The following is a 21432-nucleotide window of genomic DNA, read 5'->3' as shown; positions in this document are numbered from 1 at the left end:
CATCAACAATTGATCTCCCCGAATTGCGACGGCGACGATGAAGTCGGCAATCTCGACCTTGGCGACTGGCTTGGCCGTCTTCTCTTTACTCTCTCATGTTGTCGATCAAGTCTCTGCAAGACCGAGTCCCAAGTCAAGCTCCAAATGGATGAAAGACAGCCGTGCAAGAGGGGGCCTGGGCGGCGCCAGAAAGAATCCCATCAGGCTTCGAGATACAGGTGCCTCGTGCTCTGCTCCAGTCGCCCAGTCCATCGTCGCACCCAAGAGCAATGTTTGGGCTGGGTTGACTGATGCTGAAGCTGCATCGGTAATTTCGTGGCTTTTCAGCCAAAAGGACTTGAATTTGACGACGACCGACGATGCTGGCGAGTGGGACAATACAGTCGTAAGTTGAATACTGGCCATTGAGTGATCCAGGCTGACATTTTCAGACTCTTGTGGAACTCATGATCCCCAACAAGACGGATTCTCTGGCGTACCTGGACGGCAATGCAACCGCCCCTGCACGATATGCTCACGTCCAATTGGATCATAGAGCGACTGAAGAGCCCTATTTTCAGGACATCCTAGTCGGCCCCTTGCCAATCAAGAACGGGACTACGCGGTACGAGCCGCTGACGTATCCCTACACAAGGAAAACCGACGGCCGAGTGCGAAACCTCGAGGCAGACTCTGACAGTCTCTCCGATTGGAAGCACAACGTCAGTGCTTCCATTGCTGACATTACCCTGGAACTCTTCAACGGCACTGCCACTGGACTGGACAACGACACGATCGACGTCTGGGGCCAGGATCCCTACTGGCAAGAAGATGGCATCGTCCAGTGGAACCAATTCTGGGGTCTTCCTACCGATGGCTTTGATGAAGGAACTCTCTTGCCTCTTGGCTTGTACTTTGCTGCCAACTTCACTGGTAGAGACCCAAGTAAATGGGCCTTGCTCGGCTGGTTCTATAACGACGTCTTCTACTCCTCGACGGAGGAGTTCAAAACAGCCTTTTACTCTGAAGGCTTCGAAAAGCTCAAGCCCAACATTGGAGGGTCCTGGGCGGCTACAGACCAAAAGGGTCCTGTGTTGCCCCTTGATACACTCTCACCACCCATGGCCGTGACGCCACAAGGCTCTCGCTACTTTGTCGACACTGAGCAAAAGTACATCAAGTGGATGGACTTTGAGTTCTACGTCGCCTTCAGCCGCGATACGGGAATGAGAATCTACAACATCAAGTACAAAGGAAAGCGGATCATCTACGAGCTCGGACTACAAGAAGCACTTGCACACTATGCTGGCAACGATCCAGTCCAATCCGGAACCTCTTATCTGGACACTTACTACGGATTTGGCCCCTATAGCTTCCAGCTGGTTGCCGGATACGATTGCCCCAGCTATGCCACATATCTCAACAGCTCATTCTACACGGCCGAGACGACTCATACGCACGTCAACAGTATCTGTCTCTTTGAAAGTACAGCCGACTACCCGCTGCAGCGACACAGCACGTCCGACTATGTCAGTGTCACGAAGAATACTTATTTCACTATCCGCAGTGTGGCGACTGTTGGTAAGTATCCAACCCAGAGATGCGTGGAGTCCTCCTGACACAGCGCAGGCAACTACGACTATGCCTTTACCTATTCTTTCCATCTGGACGGAAGTGTTCATGTCGAAGTCCGTGCCTCTGGCTACATTCAATCAGCATACTGGGCCAACAACGAAGACTACGGCTTCCACATCCACGACTCGCTCTCGGGCTCCATGCACGACCACGTCCTCAACTACAAGCTGGACATGGACGTTCTCGGCACCGCAAACACCCTCACAACAACCAAGCTCGTCCCGACAACCGAAACCTACCCCTGGTCCTTCGGCACCGCACGCAACACAATGAAGCTCACGCGCGGCCAAATCTCCAACGAAGACGACGGCAAGCTGTCCTGGGGCGACAACTCGGCGACCATGTGGGCCATCGTCAACACAGACGCACCCAACGAGTTTGGCGAAAACCGCGGCTACCGCATCATGCCAGCCACAGCGCCGATGCACCTGACGGTCCAGAACAGCACCAACCTGGCCAAGGCGGCGCAGTGGGCGACGCACGACTTCTTCGTGACGCGGCAAAAGGACACGGAGCCGCGCAGCGCGCACCCGGCCAATAGCCAGGACGTGCACGACCCGATCGTCGACTTCGACGCCTTCTTCGACGGCGAGAGCCTCGAGCAGGAGGACCTGGTGCTGTGGTTCAACCTGGGCATGCACCACGTGCCGCACACGGGCGACCTGCCCAACACCGTCTTCACCACCGCCCACTCGGGCCTGCAGATCCTGCCGCTCAACTACCTGGCCGGCGACCCGAGCCGCGAGACGGTCAACATGGTGCGCGTCGACTACTCGGGCGGCCCCAACGTCACGACCGTCGAGACGTTTGGCCAGCTGCTGCCGACGTGCGCCGTCGACCTGGCCGAGTATGAGCCAGACTTGCACAGTTATACGGGTGATGTTGTCATTCGCAAGTTTCCGTTTGATCCGAATGATCCTTATTTGGAGACGGATAGCATCGTTTAGGGGGGATGCTGCGGGCAGGGGGTTTGTGTTGGGCCATGTAGTCGGAGTGTTGATGGACACATTGAATCAAAAGGTGCTGAGGTAGGGGCAAGCTGAATCCATCGTGGTCTTGACAACAATCATATTCATCATCTGTGACAGCAACCCAATGCCCCGCAAAAGCTAACAATATCCATCCAAGTGCAAGAAAGTAAGAAACATTCAGAGACAAAAGCCACTATACATATGTCGTACAACAGAACAGAAAAACGCAAGAGCAAACCAACCTTGCGCCCAAAATATCCCAATGCCGACCTGATAAATCACAATCTGAGACGATTACCTTCAATCGCATTACCTCATCAAGGCGGCGTCACCACAACGACATTAAACACACCCGGCCCATGATTCCCACCGTTGCCGCCCGCTCCGCCATTTCCGGGGCCACCAAGCCCACCAAGGCCTCCAAGATTTCCACTGATGCGCTCATAATCCTGGAGCAGCCGATCAATGTTGTCCGATTTGACCTCCGCGATAGCGCGGATTTCACGATCATATGGCACGAGGAACGCGCCGTCGTAGTTGAGGCGGGCGGTGGGTGCGAGGTTGTCGCTGTCGTGCAGCGGCACGGCTTGGATGGGAGGGCAAAGGTTATGTTCGCCACGGAGGAGGCGGGGCGGGGAGGCGGTTGTGTAGATGAGGGCGTGTTGGCCGGCGTGAGGGCAGATGTCAGGGCGGGTCGTCCCTTTGCCTTGGTAGGTCTTGATGGCGCTGTGGAGGGGTTGGGTTAGTATTGTGTGCTGGAGGGTGGGTAAGGAGGGAAGGGGGAAAGGGAAAGGGAAGAAGGTAAGGAGACTGACAGGCACATGACCGTCTCTGCATCACGGTCGATGACAACTCCGCGGCGGAATATCATGTGCGGCTTTATCTGCTGGTTGGCGACCATGCGTCTGGTTCTTTCGTCCCACTCGTCGGGGTAGAGCCGGACTTGGATGATCTGGAAAGGAAGTACTGGTTAGCATCCAAGAGCTCCAAGGAAAGATGTACTCACTTTGCCGATGCTGAAGAAGCCATCTCGAAAGTTTTCAGATATGACTTCGTAAAGCTCTGAGTTGTGTCAGTCTCTTTCAGGTTAAGGGAGATCGACGTTTGAACTGAGTGGACGTACCGTCGCGGCTGACACCTCCTTGTGGCATTGCGGATCCCATGCGGCCAGATGGACGAAGAGGTGTAAAGTAACTGACTCCAGGTCTCACAGGGGTTACCACCTCGACTCGCTTGGGGGACCAGAAAGGCATTTTGTAGGTCAAAGGGTGAAGGAGAAGCGGGAGAAAGTGGGAGGTAAGTCCAAGAAAGCTGCAACGGCAAGCGGGCTTCTTCAAGCCATATTGAACGAAAAGGCGTCAGGCGGGTAGGGGGCGCGGACACTTTTGACCCTCTTCTCCCACGCTCCGCTCGCTCATGACCTCACTCCTTCGCGTCTCGAGTGCCAAGCCTCCACGATGGGAGCAGCCTGAAAGAGGCCGCAAGGCCCAAATGAGCCTCAGTGTGGCTAAGGTCGTTGCTGACGGACCATGACAGAAACGGTCCTCGTGATAGGGTTGCAGTCAGGTCTTGTGGCGGTGTTGGTGGTGGTAATGTTCTCCAAGACACGGGGCCGCAGCTCTCTGAAGGCGGAGGCGATCTCGACCAAAGAGCTCGACCAAAAGGAGCGTTGAGGAAAGCCATGGACAGGTAGACGGGAGTCGGCACAAAGAGAAGGATCATCTAGCTAGCCAAGGAATAAGATCAAAAAGGTAATGATGTTGACAGTTTCCCTGACAGCCTCCACCAGACTTGGGGACTAGACAACGCTGAAGCCCCTTCGTGTGTGGGCTCCAAGGCGACAGCTTGGAATACACAAAGGCGGTCTGAGCAATCATCAGTCAAAAGAGCCTCATTTCCCAATAGAGGAGGCGCAGTGATTAGAGGTGTGCGGGCGAGCGGGTGAGAAAAAGCAGACGCACAAAGTGCTGCCTCTGCCTCTATTTCTTCAAAGCCACACCTCCTAATCTCCAACATACCTCAGCCACTACAATGATCATCTTATAGAACCGACCTGAAGTCTGCGTGGGGTTTCTGCCTGACAAGGCTGGAGTGGCCAATTGTAATAACCGAATAGCTGCAGCCGTCGGTGGGCTGCAGACGTCTAATGACGCCACGGTCCTGCGAACACCCACGTGGAGCACAGCCTCTTCGAACTTCTCCAAGTAAAAACCTTGACGTAGTGTTCGCGTCGTCGGCCGAGGCTGCTGATGTCTCTGCAGGCGCAGAGAGCCGCTTCGGCTTTATTGTGCTATTGGTTCCGTTGAAAACGCTTTGCACAGTTTGGGCCTCGTCCGCCGCTCGTGTGGTGTATTTTTGATTGCGGCTCGTGCCGTCCCTGGCTGTGAAGATTGCGTGAGCGACTGGGGTTGAATGCCCTGAGAAATGGCGGGCGTCAGCTGAGAATCCAAGAAATCATTCGGCCCCCGAAGCCACACAAGCTGACCAACAATTTAGCACCTTATCGCAGAATCAATATTGGCTTGAAAATTCAAAGTCGAAATACCTTTGACGGTACAAAAGACATGCACACCAGCTGCGGCGAGGACAGGGCAGAGGCAACTAGCGGCTGCGTGACCTGGAAAGGCAACAGCGCCTGCCTCGTACTACCAAACGCCAGCTTTTAACGAGAACAACGAGAAAATGACACTGGCCCGTTTGTTTGGAAGGGCTCTCGGTTATTGTGTTCTTGAGACCATGGCAATGTAAGTGTGTCGTCAGTCTCATAAGCCGTCGGTGAGTCAGGAAGACATGGCACAACGAACGCTTTTGGTCTCCATGACTTTACTAATCTTGTAGCCACTGATAGGGAGCCCCGGATGAAAAGAAGCAAGTGGCTGAGTCCAAGTAGGTTTTAAGCCTTGTTGACCCTTGCAAACGGGGAATGTGTGTATTCGACGGAACATGGGACTTTAGTCAATTTAATATGGCGATTCGCCTGCAAACGAGAAATTTTGGATCTTGGGACAAGTGACAGATCTCTCTTCTGTTGAAGAGTACAGTGGTAGCGATTAGTCGAACCTTGTTGGAGAAGTGGCCTTCTTTGGGTATTGATATCCTATTTTCTAGTCAGAGATCGCAGCAAGACTCGGATGCATGCGAAATTCTCGGGAAGGCACGAGCAAAGTTACCCATGCCCAGCTCCACCGCCAGAACCTCGCTCAAAGACCTTCACGCCCCCGTCTCCAGCGACATGGTACAGGAGCTCCTTCTCCTCCCTTTTGTTTTCTTCTTTTTGCCAGCTCTCCTCAGCTTCTTGACCTTCCTCTTGATCGTCTTCGTCTTCATTATCTCCCCTCGTAATCCTAACGACGCCGCTGACATCTGCCGCAAATCCCGTGTCCAGCAGGCGCAAACTCAGCATCCAATCAGCCACATGCGCCAGACTCAATACCAGGCTCGCATGGCTTGTTTCAAGCGGTGTATGTTGCTTCGTTGAACCAATCCCTGCAGCGAAAGCAGAAGCATCTGCTGCAGCGCCCATAAGCGGTGCATCTGCTGCCACCGCCACCGTCACAGCATGGACTTGGGCGCGAAGGGAAAGGATTGTCGCGTTGAGAGTGGAGGGTGTGATTGCTGCAGAAGAAGCCGCGCTCGCTGTAGCGGCGAGTAGTAAGTCTGGAGAGTCGACGAGTAGGTGGATGCGACGGCCCTGAGCCGAGATGGATGCAAAGGCGGTGGAAAGGGTGGATTCCAGATGCTCGAGGGTAGCAGAGGTCAGATTGATTATGGGAGAAGGGGATGCTGTCGTTTTGGGTTGCGGGATAGACGCTTGTGTTGGTATTGGCTGGCCTCGCGGGTTTACAGTTCTTGGGCCGCGAATGGGAAGAGCTGCATTTGGAGCTTGCGCTGGTCCAGTCGTGGTCGCTCTTGAAGGGCCATCTTCAGGCTCTGAGGGAAGGAATAGACTGGAGAGACCATCGACGAATATGAAGCGATTTTGCTGCGCCAGGCGTGCGAGGTCAAGGCCCTGATAGTTGTGAGCTCCATGAATCTAGAATCCAACGGCTGGTGAAGTCATACCGCAGCTCTTCTCGCCTCTGTTTTCCAAAAGTCCCAGTCTCGCAGGAAGCTCACGAGGACGACAGCCGTGTCATCGCCCTCGAGCCCCGTCGTTGTGCCATCTTGATCATTCGCGCGCCGGCTGTTTGCAGGCTGGATCTCACCAAGGGCGCCGCATATGTATCGAATCAGGAGCCAGTTGGCGCTGGCACCGAGGACACTAGTCAGGAGGTGAAGAGAGCCTTGCGGCAGTCCTTTGATGTAAGGTTGGAGGAGGGGAGGAATGCGCAACGAGGATGGTGGCATGTCAGGCGTAAGTTGCAGCGTCAGTTTTTGGCGGGGCTGCGAGCTTGGGTGTGCTTGTGACGCGGGGATAGTCTTGGCCGACTTTCGAGCTGACCGCAGAGTAGATACTGGCAATGACTTTTTCAGGATTTTCTTCACCAATCATGTGGCTCATCCTACGTCAACACCTACATCGCAACCTAAACCCAGGCAAACATCATCACGACATTCAGAGGTATTTCAACCGTCAAAAGTCTGCTGCGCAAGACCCTCCTCCAGCCATCATGGTTCAAGATTCTTCGCAACACCAACCGCTCGCTCAGCTTCACGCACCCGGATGGCCTAACAGGCGGGACCACGCGATGTCGCAACTCCCATTGCTGTTTACCAGGAAGCACTACTCAAACAGCAGGTCCAGCATATGACTGAGTCGTTGTTTGGGAGTTTTGTCCTCGACTATCAAGTACATCAAGCTCAAGCAAACTCTTTGCTCCAAGTCCACAGATTGGCGCCTATCTTCTCGCCTGATTCTACCTTCATGCCTGAATGGAGAGTTGCAGGGTGGATAGAGAAGTTTGATCGAAGATTCCTCCAGAAGACGGCACTTCCTACGCGGGGCTTGATGACGAGGCCTTTGTGGGTCCCGGTGCAGTCCAAAAATCTGCAAAGCTCCGGGCTTTTGGGTTTTGGAATCTTTGGGAAATACGTGGCTCCTCCGACAACGTTCTTGGCCCGGAGGATCACGAAGAAACTGCTCTCCCGGTTACCATACGTTTGATTCAGACCGCCGAAAGCGTCGTAGTGGAGGTCGTAGTATTCCCCTTGGCCATATTTGACCAACTGTAGGGTCTCCATTGCCAGCGGCGACACGTAACCTTGAAATGCCGATGCTCGATCGACGACACACTCAATGACCGGATCGGAAAAGTTCTCACTCGGGCTGTCAGGCAGCTCCGCACTCCATGATTTGCGGTAGTCCACCGAAGCACGTTTGCTTGGATCCAACCCAACCGTAGAAGGTTCAAATTTTCTGATTTTGCTTTCGTCAATGAATCGACATCAAGATCCAATCGAGGCACTTACGCGAGAGATATCAAATGGTCCGCCTCATCGACAGTCACAAAGTCTTCAATGTAAATGAGGAGTGGATTCGTGGAAAGCAGGTAGGTGGTGAAACGCTTGGTTTGACAGGCATCATGCCATGAAGGCGAAAGTCCACCAAACAACGAGCGGAAAGCATTGAGTCCACGCTCCACCGGTCGGTTCAAAACTGCCGTGCTGATTCCCAGGACAAGAACCGCAACCAACAGAATCTTCCGAGACGTGGTTGGCAGCTTCCGATTCTGGCGGTTCCCCGCCTGGTGCTTGGTTTTGGAGTCCATATCTGACTCCGAGAGAGACGGCAAGCTTCGGCGGAGCTGAAGTCAAACGTCAGACACTGGGTACTCGAGTTGACAGATAATGTGTCTTTGACAGCACAACATACCATTGGGTTGAGTACTTGCTCGCAAGCTGTACTGTTATAGCCAGTATAGTTATCAAAAGACAATGGCCGGAGCCATGTGATGGGACGGCACCAGCCGGGAGAGGCACTTGGCGCAGCCGGACGGGACGGCTAACCCGTCCGAACAACAGGCTGGGCATGGGCGTAGAAGACACACCTCAATTGGCTCTTCTACACAGGTGCGGCGCAGGGTCATCAAACACAAGACATGCGGCTGATGCTGCATCCACGATGGTCCATCGTCAAAAGTTGCCAAAATCGCACCAAAAAAGAAGGCGGACCGCGGGACGCATTGACTATCATTCCTGAGGCAAAATTCACAGCACGTTGCAACGATGACATTACTGGTTACCGAAACCGGTAGAGTTAAGCCTCTTCAAAGTCATGTACGGCTCTTGAGAACTTTGGGTGACGGGACGTGCCCCGGTTCCGATCAACAGACTTCGTTCTGGCTTCGAATTTAGATGATGAGACGGAATGGGGGGCCACTGCCCCTCTACTTAGATCATCAGGACGCCATCCTTCTAAGTGAGATATATGCACCTTTGCCATCCAACACTCGTCTCTCAAACAAAATGGAAATGAACCAAGGCCCCGCCATATCAATCATCATAGCGCTTGTCGCTATTTTCCTGGGTGTAAAGGTTCTGGGTGCTCCAACTGGAGAAGGTGCGTACTTTCGTTCTTTCGTCGGCTTACGATTTCAATGACTTTCCTCTGTTTGTCCCCTTTCTTGCATCTTCATATCCCTATCGAAGAGTTTCAACAGACGTGCTCTTCATTTTCATGTCCTCAGCGTTTTGCCCCCGTGTCTGCGTTGGATTTCACCTCGTAAGTTGAGGGGCCCAACAAAACCAGGGGAATTTTCAGCCTTGATCATTACGTATGAACACCGGGAGTTATTATCTTCCATTCACACTTGACATCGAAATATCCTTCACGTTGATGCGTGCTCGTCTTCGCCATATCTGGCTTCATACAACTTCAGTTTGCAGTTTTCGACTCCATGTATCCGTCCCAAGCACTTTATCTCCTCTCAAATCTTCATCATTCTCTCATGATGTCGAATTTGCAACAAGATCCTACGTTAACTGTCACTGACATTTGCAGAACCTCAAAATGCACACCTTGAAGCACGCAACGCTCCCGAAAGTGGCCTCGCTCAGGACAAACAACCCCTAGAACCTCGCGATGCTATCCCGAACGCAGACGCAAACCCCCAACTACCACCCGAGTGCAATGTGCCTGACTTGGTGGCCGTCACTCTCAAAGGGAGATTCAAGCGTGACGCCAATCCAGACCCCGAGGCTCTGGCCGAGGCCCTTGCTGAGGCGGCTTGGTCACACCCTTCCTGTGGAATCGGCCACAGGCACAAGATGGAAAAAAGGGACGCAGCGTCTAATCCGGACCCTTTTGTGGAAGAGGCACTCCTTGAACGTCGCGCTGCTCACCCAAATACGGTCGACCTCGGCTTTTTGAGCCTATTCGAATGCGCCGTCGCCGCTGTCTCAGAGAAATTCAAGCGTGACGCCAATCCAAATCCTGAGGCTATGGCCGAAGCGCTCCTTGAGGCGCGTTGGTCAGGACCATCTTGCCGCGGAGTGGGTCACAAAGCGAAAAAGAGGGATGCTGAGCCTGATGCGGATCCTGTTGAGGAAGAGGCCAAGGGGATTGAGGAGCATCTGGTCGAGCACCTATTTGCTAGAACGCCTCCAAGTAATTCACGACCTGCCAGAAAGATGAGAGCAAGGATTGTCGAGAGGGATGGATGAGGAAAGTCAGCACGGGGATTTCCGGACGTTCTCATGGTTGAGACTGATTGCTGGAATCGTTTGCTCTGCCAGGGGGTTGATAAGGAGGCGCTATGGAAATCAGCGTTGGGCTTCAACTTGACACGGTCTGTGGTGGCAAACGAAGTCTCATAGAAGTTCTAGTTACGCGTCGAGGAAAGCAGAGGACATGTTCACTGACTAGAAGTCTTCGAATACAACTCTTTCCCTTGTAATCATTCCATTGTCTGCGCTACAACAGAAATGCTTCTATACCACTTGCCAGGGGCTATTGTGTCAACTGGGGCACACCAAGGTCAAACGGTTCGACTGGGAAAAAATTCAAATCGATTGATGCCATGATGTTCAATGTCCATCTCTCGCACCAAGATGTCGAGTACGTACCTCTTGGCCACATTTGTAAGTCCCGTCATGAATCATGAGGCTCTTACTCAGAACAACTAGCTAAGACCTTGCGGCAAATGCCAGCGATACGCACCCCCAGCAATGGGCCAAAATCAATCCTCCATGTTGCCGTCCAAATCGGCCCTATACCAATCGCCCCCTGATTTACCACAAAAAGTAAGCGGGCCTTGTGGCTTGTAATGTGTGAGATGCTGCTAAACGCTTTCAAGTGGAGTCGCGCTCATGCAGTCGACATCATGAACCTGCCACTTTCTAAATTCAGGCCTGACATGTAGCAAAAGTGAGTTGATACAATGTCCTGCAGAAGGATCCTGGTTGAAAAGCTCACAGACCAGCGGCTCACTCGCCTGTACCTACTTCGTGCTTACTTCGTACCTACTTCGTACCCCTTTGGACAGTGGCGCCAGAGTTTCCAAATAAGAATTGCTGGTAAGTTACCTTGGCTCGACCTCGCTTTTTTCGGATGTGAAGTCAGAGTCCGAGACCGGAGATATCGTGAAGCAATGGAGCCAATTTGGTGTTGAATCACCTAAACAGGACAATGAGCTCGAGTTTTTCTGGGCAAGACACTCCGCAATATCATAGGGAAGAGCCCCGCGGTACCGCGTGTTGACAGGCCAAGCCCAAAATGAGCGTGAAGATTTATCGGGTCAGGGGTGTGGCGTCGGGTCGTCCTGCTGCAGGAGAAGATCCTAGCCGAATGCTTCTACAATCTTCGAATCTTTCGGGGGTAGCTTGCGAGAGGAAATCACGCAGAAGTGGTGAATAACAGTCAGCCTATCCACCGTGAGGATAGCAACCCAAACCTCCTTCTCCATCTGGATTGCTCCTCAAAAGCAAGACCCAGGTCGACAGTCGACACCCATAAGTTATACCAAACGGGCCGGTCGCCGCGATTCCGAAAATTCCCTTTCTGCCTAGACTTTGTGAAAAGGCTGTGCATATGCCCAAAACAAGAGCTTGGTAAAAGTCTTGAGCTGCAACTGGTAAGGCTGTGGACCTGAGCCGCCCACTGAGTAATAATGATAATAATGCCATTGTGACGACAAGACTTGAACAAAGCTTTTGATAAAATCTTGGCTTGTTTGCTGCCTTTGTCTGTTGTGTCTCCATTTGTCCGCATTCATAATGGCCTGATTATCGGAAATGAGGGACTGTAATGCTGACCAAAGAACCCGAGATTCTAAAGCCGGCCTGCAACAGCAGTAACTGGATGTTGATTCTCCGGAAAATAAACAATGACTTTTGGCGCGGTGAAAGAAAGGGAGTGGTTCGGGAGAGACGGGATCGGCAGGCACGCCCCGGCAGACGGCCGAATCCGGGGAACCTTATCTTATCGTAGCTTGACCGTCTGCTCTACTCCGAGTCACCTGCCCTTCCTTCTCAACATCACTCCTCTTCTCCTCCTCCTCGTCAAGAACTCTCTCGTCTTCAGACGACCCCATCATGACGCCGCCCCCGTCCTCCGGCCAGGGTGGTGCGCCCCATCCCTCCCCAAAGCCTCAAGCCGCCCATGCCCGCACGCGAACCTCGTCCAACGCAGCTAGCCTTTCGAAACGCGGTAGCGGTACTCCGCTTGTGGAGCAAAAAGTACATTACACGGTCCTCATTCGACTTCCCTTTGCTCGTCGGGACTTTGTAGATCCTGCACAAGTGGATTGGGATCAGACCAAGGACCAGGCGCTGTGGAAGATAATTAGCAGGCCCAAGGAGGGAGCCCGAGATGACATCGACTGGCAGGACTTGGCTTCGAGATTTGGTTGCTCCTCTGGATTCCTACTCCAACAGGCTGCCTGGCTGTACGAGCGCCACTTGAACCATGTGAGGGCACAAATGCGCAAAGTTGGGAGTGGTGCTTCTGGTGGCGGCAGCGGCAGTGGCACAGGCAACGCGCCTGGAAGTATTCCTATGAAGAGAGGAGGTAGTGGAGGCGGGAATCCTGCACCGAGAACGGCATCTGCGCTGAGCATGAGATCGAGAGATAGCCCAGTCCCGCCGGCTAGAATATCTACTGCCGTACCAAGTGCTGGAGGTAAGTCAGGAAGAAGCAACGTTGACGGCCCTCGAGTCACACTTGCAGGTCAACTCTCTCGTACTCCATCAGCGACGACCATAACCCAATCCCGTGGTCCACAAACACCAGCCTCTCCGCGGCAGCCAGTTCGCTCTTCTTTTCGCTCCTCGTTCCCTCCTCCTCGTCGTGCATCTCCCACCCTCGAAACGACGGCAGAAGCTTCGCGTCCACACAGTCGCACCCTTAGTCCGACATCCCCGATACTTTCCGAGTCAGAGTCAGAATCTTCGAGCAGTGATGACGACAAGGACAACCCGATCCGAAGAAGCCAGCTCTTCAAGCGTCCTCCCCGCTTCATGGCCCGTCAGAATAAGCCTCCTCTTGAGCGTCTCGACGATGTAGATGTCGAGTATGACGACCCAACTGACTACGGTCTGCGTCCGGACGACGAGGATGAGGAGGAAGATGATGATGGATTCCTGCCCTTTGCGCACACTTCACGCCGCAAACAGCAACAATACCAAGCATCTTCCAGCGCAACAACCAAGGAGCAGCAACCCGCCGAGGCGAACCGTACCCGCAGTTATCACGACCGAAAGATGGACCCTTCCACAGCAAAGGCCAGCACAGAAGCTCGACGCGGCGGACGCCCGCTCAGTGAAATCGCGTCAGGCAAGCAGCCCATGCGGCTCGACTCGTCGGCAACATCGGCCTCTACCAACGACCCGCGGACCGACGACGAAGCTGTAAAACTGTCACGGCCTGGTACTGGCACGAACACTGGCAACGGCAGTCGCAGTGGCAGCGGAAGTAATCAACATCTCCATCGGCGCAGCACCCAGCCGTCCCCCTTTTCGCCACCCGAGAGCCGTGGTGGCCTTCGGCATGGGACTGGTGCGCTGAGTCCAGGCGGTCACCACCGTACGGAGCTTGCCCGGCTGGGCAGTCCACGGGGATTGGGATCGGCCCCGGGATCCAAGCGAGGAGGCGAAGGTGGTGGCAGTGAAGGCGCACCGAGCATGGGCAGCAGTTTCAGTGACTTAGACGGTGAGTCCAAGTGGACTTTTCTTGAATTTCCGTTTGAGTACGGAGATTAGTGGGCATGGGAGAGTGACGACGATGACGACTATTGGGTCGATGGAGAGACAAGTGCCACTGAAGTGTTACTCCCTCCTCTCCCTTCGACGTCGCACTCTTCTCATTTGTCCCTCTCTTCTTGTATCCTTTATCCACAACCGTCTATCTGCAACGGCATCCTACCTCTCACTTTATAGCAGCAGCTAATGAGTCATTCGCAAACAGATGCGAGCGTAACGCAGTCGGCGCTCGAAGAGCAGCTCCTCAGCCACATGCAGCACGCCGGTGGCCTGAGCAAAATGAGCACCATCAGCCAGGCGTTGAGGAGTCGGTATCTCTGATTTTTTAATTTCTTCTCATCTTGTTGCGGCTTCACTTACGTGGCGTAATTGCCTATATATTTACATACAGCTGCAGCAGCCAGAGACGCATTCTTATGAGAGCGAAGTTCAGCGGGGCAAGGAGTGATCAGACTTCAGGATCCCACTATAGCAGATATGGTACAGTCAGGGCTCCACTTATGAGCGAGGTCAAAGATGAAGGGTCACAACATTTCTGCCAAAGCATGAATCTGGTCTGGGAAGGTTGATAATGGGTCTCAGGAACGGTGCGCGCGTACAGGGAAGAAACATCATGGACCCTGAGACTAGTATCGGTGGTTGTCCGCGCATCTGCTTAGCTGCTACCCATCTGGCTATTATCAGATATGTGCATAGATTGTAAGTGGTTTGCGGTCGGCATAGTCATGTAGCTTTTCACGCATGGGACCGTTTATCTTCGCATCAACATCAATATATGCTCTTCTTGCTTCACTCTCTGGCCTTTCAGTGTGCGGGAAAAGTAAGGATCGGCTGGTGCTCAACTAGTCGTACATAATAGCGTGGAGCTTTCGTACGCTCGAACCGAGGCTTTGTAGGAAAAGTCGTGGCACACATAGGAGCTTGACCAAGAGAGAGCAATAAAGCAGAGGCGGCCATAGAGCAGTAGAAAGTTTCTATATTGAAAGAGATGTATGCAGGGAGCATTCAAGCGCCTTGCGCATTTGATATTGGAATTCACCAAGTCCTTTGCGTGGAGTTACAGGGAGCAGTCGTAGCTACGTGTGCCACGACTTTTGCTACCAGGTCTCTAACCTAGACGAGATGTCATGGGCAATTATTGAAGTTGTCAGTGTGTGGAGAGACATGAGAGCACAAGAGTCTCCGTGGTCACAGCCATTCTGAAATTTCAGCCTTAGCACGGAAGTGAAATCTGTGCATAGGTGGAGTCGTCGCACTCCTTAAGCGCGAGCGCTTGAATGCTCCTCGTGACTGCCCTTCAAGGGAGTATTATTTTCTCTCTATCTCCAAGGCGTCAGGAGCTTGATCACTCCCCATCCCCATGCTTTTTGACACAGCGACGCAAAGTCTCAAAGTGCCTTTGTCACCCATTGCGGAAGTGGAACTTGAAGCCAAAGTACGGTGAGGTGAATTCTCAAGATGGTATTTCTACGAAAAGACGAGGAAGCAACCTGAAAGTCCCGAACCTCAAGCAGACCACCTGATCAGATGAACCAAATGCCCCTGTCGCGGTCCGCTACTTTCTCAATCGAAACAACATTTACATGACAGACACGGACACCTTGACGCGAGAATTCCGAAAAGCCAACTTTTTTTTCTCTATTTTCAAAAGCCAAACTATTTTCCAAAGCCAAATTCCGCCAAAATACCAATCATCGATCCATCGGCCATCCAACCATTCTTGTGCCTCTGATCCGACTGCGAAAGTCGGGACTTCCAACTGTCGACTCACTTCCTTTTGCTTTGTCTAAGCACTTTTTCTTGCTCAATCCACTCACGTCCTTTTGCTCCATCCACTCATGTCTTTTTTCACCGGCCACTGACTCCTTTTTGCTCCATCCAGACCCTCGTCGAGTTCCACGTCCGTTCTCCATTTTCGCGATTGAAGTGAGGGTCGGAAAGGGTTGGCTGATGGTAGCGGTCGGGTGCTGTCGTCGCTGGCGGGTCACTCACTGGCCAACACAGACACCCTCGCTGGCCCTCTCCTCCTGCCTCTCTTCCTCCGTCGTGCGAGCGCGCTCATGCTCCCTCTCCATCTCTTGCGCCTCCCGCTCGCGCTGCTCCCGACGCTCCGCCTTGCGCCTGGCCGCCTCCTGGCGCTCTCTCTCACGCTTCGGGCGCGTGCGGGCGCGGTCGAGCTCGTAGGCGATGTAGAAGTTGTCGCTGACGAAGGCCATGAGGTCATCGTCGGTCATGGAAGTGTTGCGGTTCGTAAAAGTCGACGTCCACGGCTGCGCGAGTGATGTTAGTCTTGAGAAGCTCCTCGAGGGAACGAAGGAAACGCGGCAGTAAGGGGAGAAAAAGGGTGGGGGTAAAGGGGAAAGAGAGAGACTCACCACGAACTTCGCCTCGTCGAGTTCAGGAGAGTGCCTCAATCGCGGCATCCGCAGACCCGTGTGCTCAAGCTCTTCACCTCTGTGGCCATCACCCACGTCGCACTCGAATACCGTGTACCGGTTTAACGCTGTGACGTGGTGCGTGACGCGCTTTTCACCCACATCGCCCTCCCCACTGGCAGTCCCCTTCTTCCTTTGCAGTTCATTCCCCTGCTCGTCTCCGTTGGACTGCTGCCGCTCCTCCTGCTCCTGCTCCCGCTCGTGCTGCTTGATCATGTCAGGAAGCTCTGCCCTCACGCGCTCCCAGAACAGCTTCTCGCGCTGGGCCGCAGAGTTTTTGGCAACCACGGCGTAGTAGCGCTCTGCAGCGCCTGGAAACTGCGAAAGCGCGGCCGCGAGGACTTCGCTGCGTGCATCACCTGCTGCGTCTGCTCCAGTGTCGCGAGCACCACTGCCGTCGTTGGCATCGTCTTGGTGCCTTAGCTGATGCTGCTCGCTTCGCTGGCCTTGGTCATGTTCTTCTTCTCCATCTGAGAATGACAGCGTGACAGACGACGAGGCCGAAGTTGCCACTCGAGGACTGAAGCTGACCGTCATCGGGGAGCCCAGGACTGAATCATGACGCTTCAGTGTGGGGTGTCGCTCGGAGGGTTGAGAGTCAGTAGGCGACGGTTCGCTTTTCAGCGCACGCGCGAACGGGTCGTTCGGCAGGGTCTGAAGCGGCAGGAACTCCATGACGAACGTGTTCCACACCGATCGCTTCTTGGCCTTGTACTTCTCGTAACTGCCGGGTCTGCCTGACGTAGCTGTGTTGGTGGATGCTGAGGTTGTGTTGGATCGCGCAGAGGGACTGGGCGGGAACACGGCCGACTGTGAGGGCTTGGGGGTCAGTTTTATTTGTGAATTGATGGGGCATGGGAAGGTCAAAGGGAAGAAAGACGGATGAACTCCTGTCGGGAATAGGTGGAAGTAGGTGAAAGACTTACCGAGTCTTCTTCGTCTCTATTTACGCTAAAGTCCTCCCGCGAGAACCACTTGGACGAAACCGCAAACTCGAAAATCTCCTCCAAGCTGGCGAAACCTTCCTTCCACTTTCTGGGGTCTAGTCCCAGGAAGGACAGAATGGCGTCGACATCTTTGCTTAGAAAAAAGAGGCTTTTCTTGTCATCTTTCCAGTTAGTGTCCGGAACGCGCATCCACAACCCCGAGTGCCGGAACGACAGGCCAAAAGGGCGCGTTCCCGTCTTGAGAAAGTCGGCCAGATCACCGTAGGATACGTTGAAAAGGGCGTAAGGGACGAGAGATGGAGCAGCGCACATGACGATGTCGATTTGGACATAGTCCTGCTGCCTCACTTCATCTTCATCACCTTGAGATTGGTCGACAGCATCGCCCTCGGGGGCGTCTGCATCCTCATCACCGGCAGCCTTTGACATCGGAATCGCCAGAAACAGGACACCTTGATTTCCGAACCTTCCGAACCTTGCTCCCAAGCTCTTCTCAATGAGTTCCTTGCAGTCTGGCAGCAACGCTCCCTGGAGCTTCGGGGCGCGGGGACGGCAGACGACGAAGTCGACGTCACCGTGATCGAACTTCTCTGGAGCCTCGATGCCGACACCGGCGTGGTGAAAGAGGCCCAACAGACGCTCAGTGACGTGCGCTTTGACGCGATTGTACTGAGGCGTGGGCATCCTTGGGAACGCCATGGGTGGGTAGCGCCGGTTCAGAAAAGCGTTCCCGCCCATGTTGAGTGACGTATGAGGTAAAGATAGAAGTAAAGATGAGTGAGAATGGAGAGGCTGCTGGCCTCGTAGATTGATGATGCAAAGGAAGAGATCAAGATCAAACGTAGCCAGACTCCAACTCAAGACGAGAGTGGAAGGGAGCGCAACACCAGGTCGTAGGACCAGCCTGCTTTTTACGCCACCCTACACCAGTTGTCAGTTTGTAGAATCGCCCAAAACTGCGAGCGTCATACCAGTTTGAAGCAAGTTCGCTGCTTGTCGACGCTGAGGATGGGTTAGACCAAAGCAGCAGCGGTGAACGGTTGGCTGCAGATGGGTATGTGTTGGCGAGCGAGGTCGGCCGGTCTAGCTGCCGACGGTTTGGGTGGTAGAGGGGAGGATGTTTGGTGATAGTTGAGATGAAGTTGATTGGACTGAAGTTGATTGAGGCTTGATTGGATTGAGATGAAAAGATTGAGCGTAGTTGTGGTGGGAAACCTCAATTTAAGGCACACGTACGGTTCAAACGGAAGGAGCAGGGAGGCAAACGCTGCGGTTACTCTTTCTGGAGCCTTCACTCCCATTGGGAGAAATAGCCTTCCCTTCCGATGAGTCCAGATGGCGAGCACTCCACTAACCAATTCGTCAATACCGCGACTACATGTGACCTTGTTTTCAGGCCAAAACCACAAAGTCCATCAAAACTCAACTCATTGAGCGTGAAAAACTTTTTGATTGATTACCATTGAACATGAGTTTTGGTATCGGAACTACCGAGCGTCAGCGTCTTGAAGCAGCAACCAGTCAGTCCAACTCACCCAACAAGCAACACTCAACCACATGGAAAACAACAACCGCAAAGCTTTTGAGCCACAAACCCGCGAAAACCCGCTACAACCGTAGCGACGTCCCGTCCAGCACCCGCAGAAATGCGACGCACGACCCAAACCCAAAATGCATCAATCACCCATGCTCCAACGCTGCACCACTCCACTCCACTCAAACCAGAGACCAGCAGAGACGACGACAACAACGACGGTAATAACAGCAAAAACAAAAAGCAACCATTCCATTTGGGGGAAAAAAATCAATGCCAGCAACTCAGTCAGTTCAGTATGTCATTCCCGTCCGACCAGTGACCCACAAACCAACCGACCAACCATTTCGTAATGCACCCGAGCAGGCAACCAGCAACACCACACACACCGTTGTTCCCTTCCATCGTGAAGTCTGATTCGTTCCGTTTCACACCATTCTCAAAAAGGCAGATGACAAGGAGACAGAGATGATCTGGATCAAGGACGAAAAGAAAAAGGGAGTAGAGAAAAAGGACCTCCATCAATTCACCACCTCAACAATGCTTCCTCACACCTCTTTTCTTTCACCAAATATGCCCCCGCAATGCCATCATCCCATGCTCCAAACAAGTGTCGCATCTAGAGAGGAAGAAGGGGATCAATGAATCGGGGTATATTTTTCTATGCAGTGACAGGAGAATCCCAGCGTTCTTTTGCTTCTTTTTTGGTGGTCCACGTCAATGCTATGCCCAGTTCCCGTAACCATGGAGATAACAACGCATGCGCGATGACTCTTTGAAAATCGGGCTGGAGAAGGAAGAGAGGGGGAAAAGAGCAGAGCGAGAGGATGGAGAAGGTTATGTACGCCGTAGCTGCATCTGTTGGAAAAGACGCAAAAGAAAATCCTGATGTCAAGGGGAATTCAAGGGGAGTCTTCGTCAGCAATGAAAGAGTTTGTAGACGATGAAACAGGTTGCGGGTGCCAAGTGCTCCAAGACGAGTGAGGAAACGCCAGCCTTCGATGTCGTCTCGTATGGTAAGCTTTGGCAACTCGGCCCGTCCCATCACCTTAGCCTCATTCCGAAACAGGCTTATCGCAGCCAATGCGGCCAAGCAACTCCTTTCTATCACTGTGACCGGGGATGCTGATGCCACTCGTCCGTGGAGCGGTTCTCTTGTACAGCCTCTCGCTCCTCCGCCTCGTTGGTGTGTTGAAGGCCAGTCCTTCGACTCCAACCTCTTGCTCGAGGGGCTTTTGGTCGAGAGTCGCAATCTTGAGGGCCTCCGTGCCTGGCTTCTCATGGCGCCTCAGGCTGTCCTCAGGGTCGGCGCCATTTGGCCTGTGGCTTTCTTCCTCCTCGTCCTCGCCCTCGTCGTCTGATCTCGTGTCGTCTGCTCCTTGGCCCGCAAGAACCCTGTAGGCGACCTTGATGATCATGTAAAACCACAACACCGTAATGACCTGCAGCCCACCAAGAAGTCCCAAAAATGACATGCGGATCCGGTCGTTGAAGCACACGACGCCACCAGGATCGCGGAAGGGCTGCAGGATCTCCTTTGCGATTTCGCTGCCGCCATTCGCTGGAGTAGTTGGAGAGTCTGGCAGCATGGATCCTGATACAGAATCGTAGCACCCGTAGGGCATGACGACGGGAACGATTGACCAGATCGAGTGCATGACCATGAGGTACAAAACGTGGCGTGCAACGGTCCACGAGACGATAAAGATGCCAAAAGCAGTATCACAGGCCATCTGGTATCCGAGGTACTTGAGGATCTTGGCTCCCTGTGGATGATCAGCATCAAAACTCTCTAGCGCTTGTGGTGGGGTCTGAATTACCGAGAGGAAAATGTCCACAACGTCCATGAGACACAAAATGACGTTGCCAACCTTGGTCTGGTAGTAGCTGTAGCTCGTGAAGATGAGCGCACATGTGATGATGTGATGCGTGAACATTTGCCAATGGTCCTTTCGTCGTGCCTCCATGTTGATCACAAAGATTTGTTGCAGCCAAAAGGCGAATTGGACGAGGTAGTAGCGCTTCATGAGTCCGCTGATTGCGATCGTGGGGAAGTTGGTCCAGAGCTCCGTCAGGTTGAGCCAGTACGGTGAATGGTAGTAGATGTACTGCAAAAAGGCATTGTTAGTCAACCCATATACCAAGAAGCTCATTCGCGGAATTCATGTCCGACCCGTTGGGAGACCTTACCATGCCCACCGCCCAAGAAAAACTGTAGTAAATCGCCAGCCAGCCCTGCTCAGCGAAGCGAACGCAGGCCTTTTTGCTGCGAATTCCTCCAAGACGCGCCAGCGGCTTGAGCACATAGTCCATGGTGCCCGCTCTAAGCGCCGTGAACGCCACCACCCAGAAAAAGACGAAGGGAAAGTCGTCGTACCCTTGGAGATATCCATTGGCATTCTGATTGTAGTAGGACAGGTCGAAGAACTTGCGGGTGCTTTGGCGGGCGCGAGGAAAGCAAAGGTGGGTGAGCGCGAGGAGGAGCAAAAGGTTCATGGAAAGACCTGCGGGTTCGTGAGTTAAAGTAATAATGATTTTCGAGGCATTGATGTTGCATACCAATTTGATGCGCCTCAATCCACTTGCAAAATGTGCCAGCTAAGCCATCGTCCTTGGTGTTGAGCTGGCGCGCCTTGCGCGCCTTGACAACGTGGTCGTTGCCATTGACAGCGACCCTGGCGATCAAGTCATTCTTGTTGACCAGTTTGGGAGCCGAGGGCGAATTGACGACGGGCGCAGGCCTGGAGTCTTGGTCGAGCATGAGGAATTTGGCCTCGGTGGCGGGCGAGGCGAGT

The 21432-nt window shown here is 53.4% G+C and overlaps 8 protein-coding genes across 8 annotated transcripts; 3 read left to right on the top strand and 5 right to left on the bottom strand.

Annotated features, from left to right (window-relative positions):
* Nucleotides 1–37: 37 nt before the first annotated feature.
* BKA78DRAFT_287835 (putative membrane copper amine oxidase) lies at nucleotides 38–2654 on the top strand (the record flags this gene model as incomplete). The annotated part of the gene is made up of 3 exons (XM_066885736.1): nucleotides 38–385; nucleotides 432–1560; nucleotides 1609–2654. 3 exons carry the CDS (start codon nucleotides 38–40, stop codon nucleotides 2559–2561), a joined length of 2430 nt encoding a protein of 809 aa, XP_066740624.1. The 3' UTR covers nucleotides 2562–2654.
* Nucleotides 2655–2664: 10 nt separating this feature from the next.
* On the bottom strand, nucleotides 2665–3614 carry BKA78DRAFT_323866 (uncharacterized protein). Its single transcript, XM_066889234.1, has 2 exons — nucleotides 3401–3614; nucleotides 2665–3311 (listed from the first exon to the last, which is right to left on the bottom strand). The coding sequence occupies exons 1-2, from the start codon at nucleotides 3484–3486 to the stop codon at nucleotides 2903–2905; spliced, it is 495 nt and encodes a 164-aa protein (XP_066740623.1). The 5' UTR covers nucleotides 3487–3614; the 3' UTR covers nucleotides 2665–2902.
* A 2006-nt stretch (nucleotides 3615–5620) lies between these two features.
* BKA78DRAFT_323862 (uncharacterized protein) lies at nucleotides 5621–6975 on the bottom strand. The gene is made up of 2 exons (XM_066889233.1): nucleotides 6648–6975; nucleotides 5621–6594 (listed from the first exon to the last, which is right to left on the bottom strand). The coding sequence occupies exons 1-2, from the start codon at nucleotides 6930–6932 to the stop codon at nucleotides 5752–5754; spliced, it is 1128 nt and encodes a 375-aa protein (XP_066740622.1). The 5' UTR covers nucleotides 6933–6975; the 3' UTR covers nucleotides 5621–5751.
* A 143-nt stretch (nucleotides 6976–7118) lies between these two features.
* Nucleotides 7119–8293, bottom strand: BKA78DRAFT_287832 (uncharacterized protein; the record flags this gene model as incomplete). The annotated part of the gene is made up of 2 exons (XM_066885735.1): nucleotides 7119–7950; nucleotides 7995–8293. The coding sequence occupies 2 exons, from the start codon at nucleotides 8291–8293 to the stop codon at nucleotides 7386–7388; spliced, it is 864 nt and encodes a 287-aa protein (XP_066740621.1). The 3' UTR covers nucleotides 7119–7385.
* A 631-nt stretch (nucleotides 8294–8924) lies between these two features.
* BKA78DRAFT_382697 (uncharacterized protein) lies at nucleotides 8925–10401 on the top strand. The gene is made up of 2 exons (XM_066893043.1): nucleotides 8925–9084; nucleotides 9526–10401. The coding sequence occupies exons 1-2, from the start codon at nucleotides 8991–8993 to the stop codon at nucleotides 10185–10187; spliced, it is 756 nt and encodes a 251-aa protein (XP_066740620.1). The 5' UTR covers nucleotides 8925–8990; the 3' UTR covers nucleotides 10188–10401.
* Nucleotides 10402–11991: 1590 nt separating this feature from the next.
* On the top strand, nucleotides 11992–14513 carry BKA78DRAFT_323855 (uncharacterized protein). The gene is made up of 2 exons (XM_066889232.1): nucleotides 11992–13671; nucleotides 13927–14513. The coding sequence occupies exons 1-2, from the start codon at nucleotides 12057–12059 to the stop codon at nucleotides 14040–14042; spliced, it is 1731 nt and encodes a 576-aa protein (XP_066740619.1). The 5' UTR covers nucleotides 11992–12056; the 3' UTR covers nucleotides 14043–14513.
* A 792-nt stretch (nucleotides 14514–15305) lies between these two features.
* Nucleotides 15306–17841, bottom strand: BKA78DRAFT_382695 (uncharacterized protein; the record flags this gene model as incomplete). The annotated part of the gene is made up of 3 exons (XM_066893042.1): nucleotides 15306–15991; nucleotides 16097–16966; nucleotides 17083–17841. 3 exons carry the CDS (start codon nucleotides 17839–17841, stop codon nucleotides 15710–15712), a joined length of 1911 nt encoding a protein of 636 aa, XP_066740618.1. The 3' UTR covers nucleotides 15306–15709.
* Nucleotides 17842–19692: 1851 nt separating this feature from the next.
* On the bottom strand, nucleotides 19693–21398 carry BKA78DRAFT_256820 (TLC domain-containing protein; the record flags this gene model as incomplete). Its single annotated transcript, XM_066885129.1, has 4 exons — nucleotides 19693–20403; nucleotides 20458–20745; nucleotides 20828–21141; nucleotides 21197–21398. 4 exons carry the CDS (start codon nucleotides 21396–21398, stop codon nucleotides 19693–19695), a joined length of 1515 nt encoding a protein of 504 aa, XP_066740617.1.
* Nucleotides 21399–21432: the final 34 nt, after the last annotated feature.

Source organism: Phyllosticta capitalensis (assembly GCF_038381095.1).
Source record: "Phyllosticta capitalensis strain CBS 128856 chromosome Unknown BKA78scaffold_10, whole genome shotgun sequence".
Taxonomy (NCBI): domain Eukaryota; kingdom Fungi; phylum Ascomycota; class Dothideomycetes; order Botryosphaeriales; family Phyllostictaceae; genus Phyllosticta; species Phyllosticta capitalensis.
This window is presented reverse-complemented; position numbering and strand designations above follow the sequence as displayed.

Bases quoted from the DNA above. Each gene is read 5' to 3' on its own strand.
- BKA78DRAFT_323866 (XM_066889234.1), bottom strand. From the start codon at position 3,486: ATGGTCGCCAACCAGCAGATAAAGCCGCACATGATATTCCGCCGCGGA. The intron at 3,312-3,400 runs GTCAGTCTCCTT...ACCCCTCCACAG, and splicing joins GCAGAGACGGTCATGTGCCT to CGCCATCAAGACCTACCAAG.
- BKA78DRAFT_323862 (XM_066889233.1), bottom strand. From the start codon at position 6,932: ATGCCACCATCCTCGTTGCGCATTCCTCCCCTCCTCCAACCTTACATC. The intron at 6,595-6,647 runs GTATGACTTCAC...CACAACTATCAG, and splicing joins CAGAGGCGAGAAGAGCTGCG to GGCCTTGACCTCGCACGCCT.
- BKA78DRAFT_382697 (XM_066893043.1), top strand. From the start codon at position 8,991: ATGGAAATGAACCAAGGCCCCGCCATATCAATCATCATAGCGCTTGTC. The intron at 9,085-9,525 runs GTGCGTACTTTC...TGACATTTGCAG, and splicing joins GGGTGCTCCAACTGGAGAAG to AACCTCAAAATGCACACCTT.
- BKA78DRAFT_323855 (XM_066889232.1), top strand. From the start codon at position 12,057: ATGACGCCGCCCCCGTCCTCCGGCCAGGGTGGTGCGCCCCATCCCTCC. The intron at 13,672-13,926 runs GTGAGTCCAAGT...ATTCGCAAACAG, and splicing joins CAGTTTCAGTGACTTAGACG to ATGCGAGCGTAACGCAGTCG.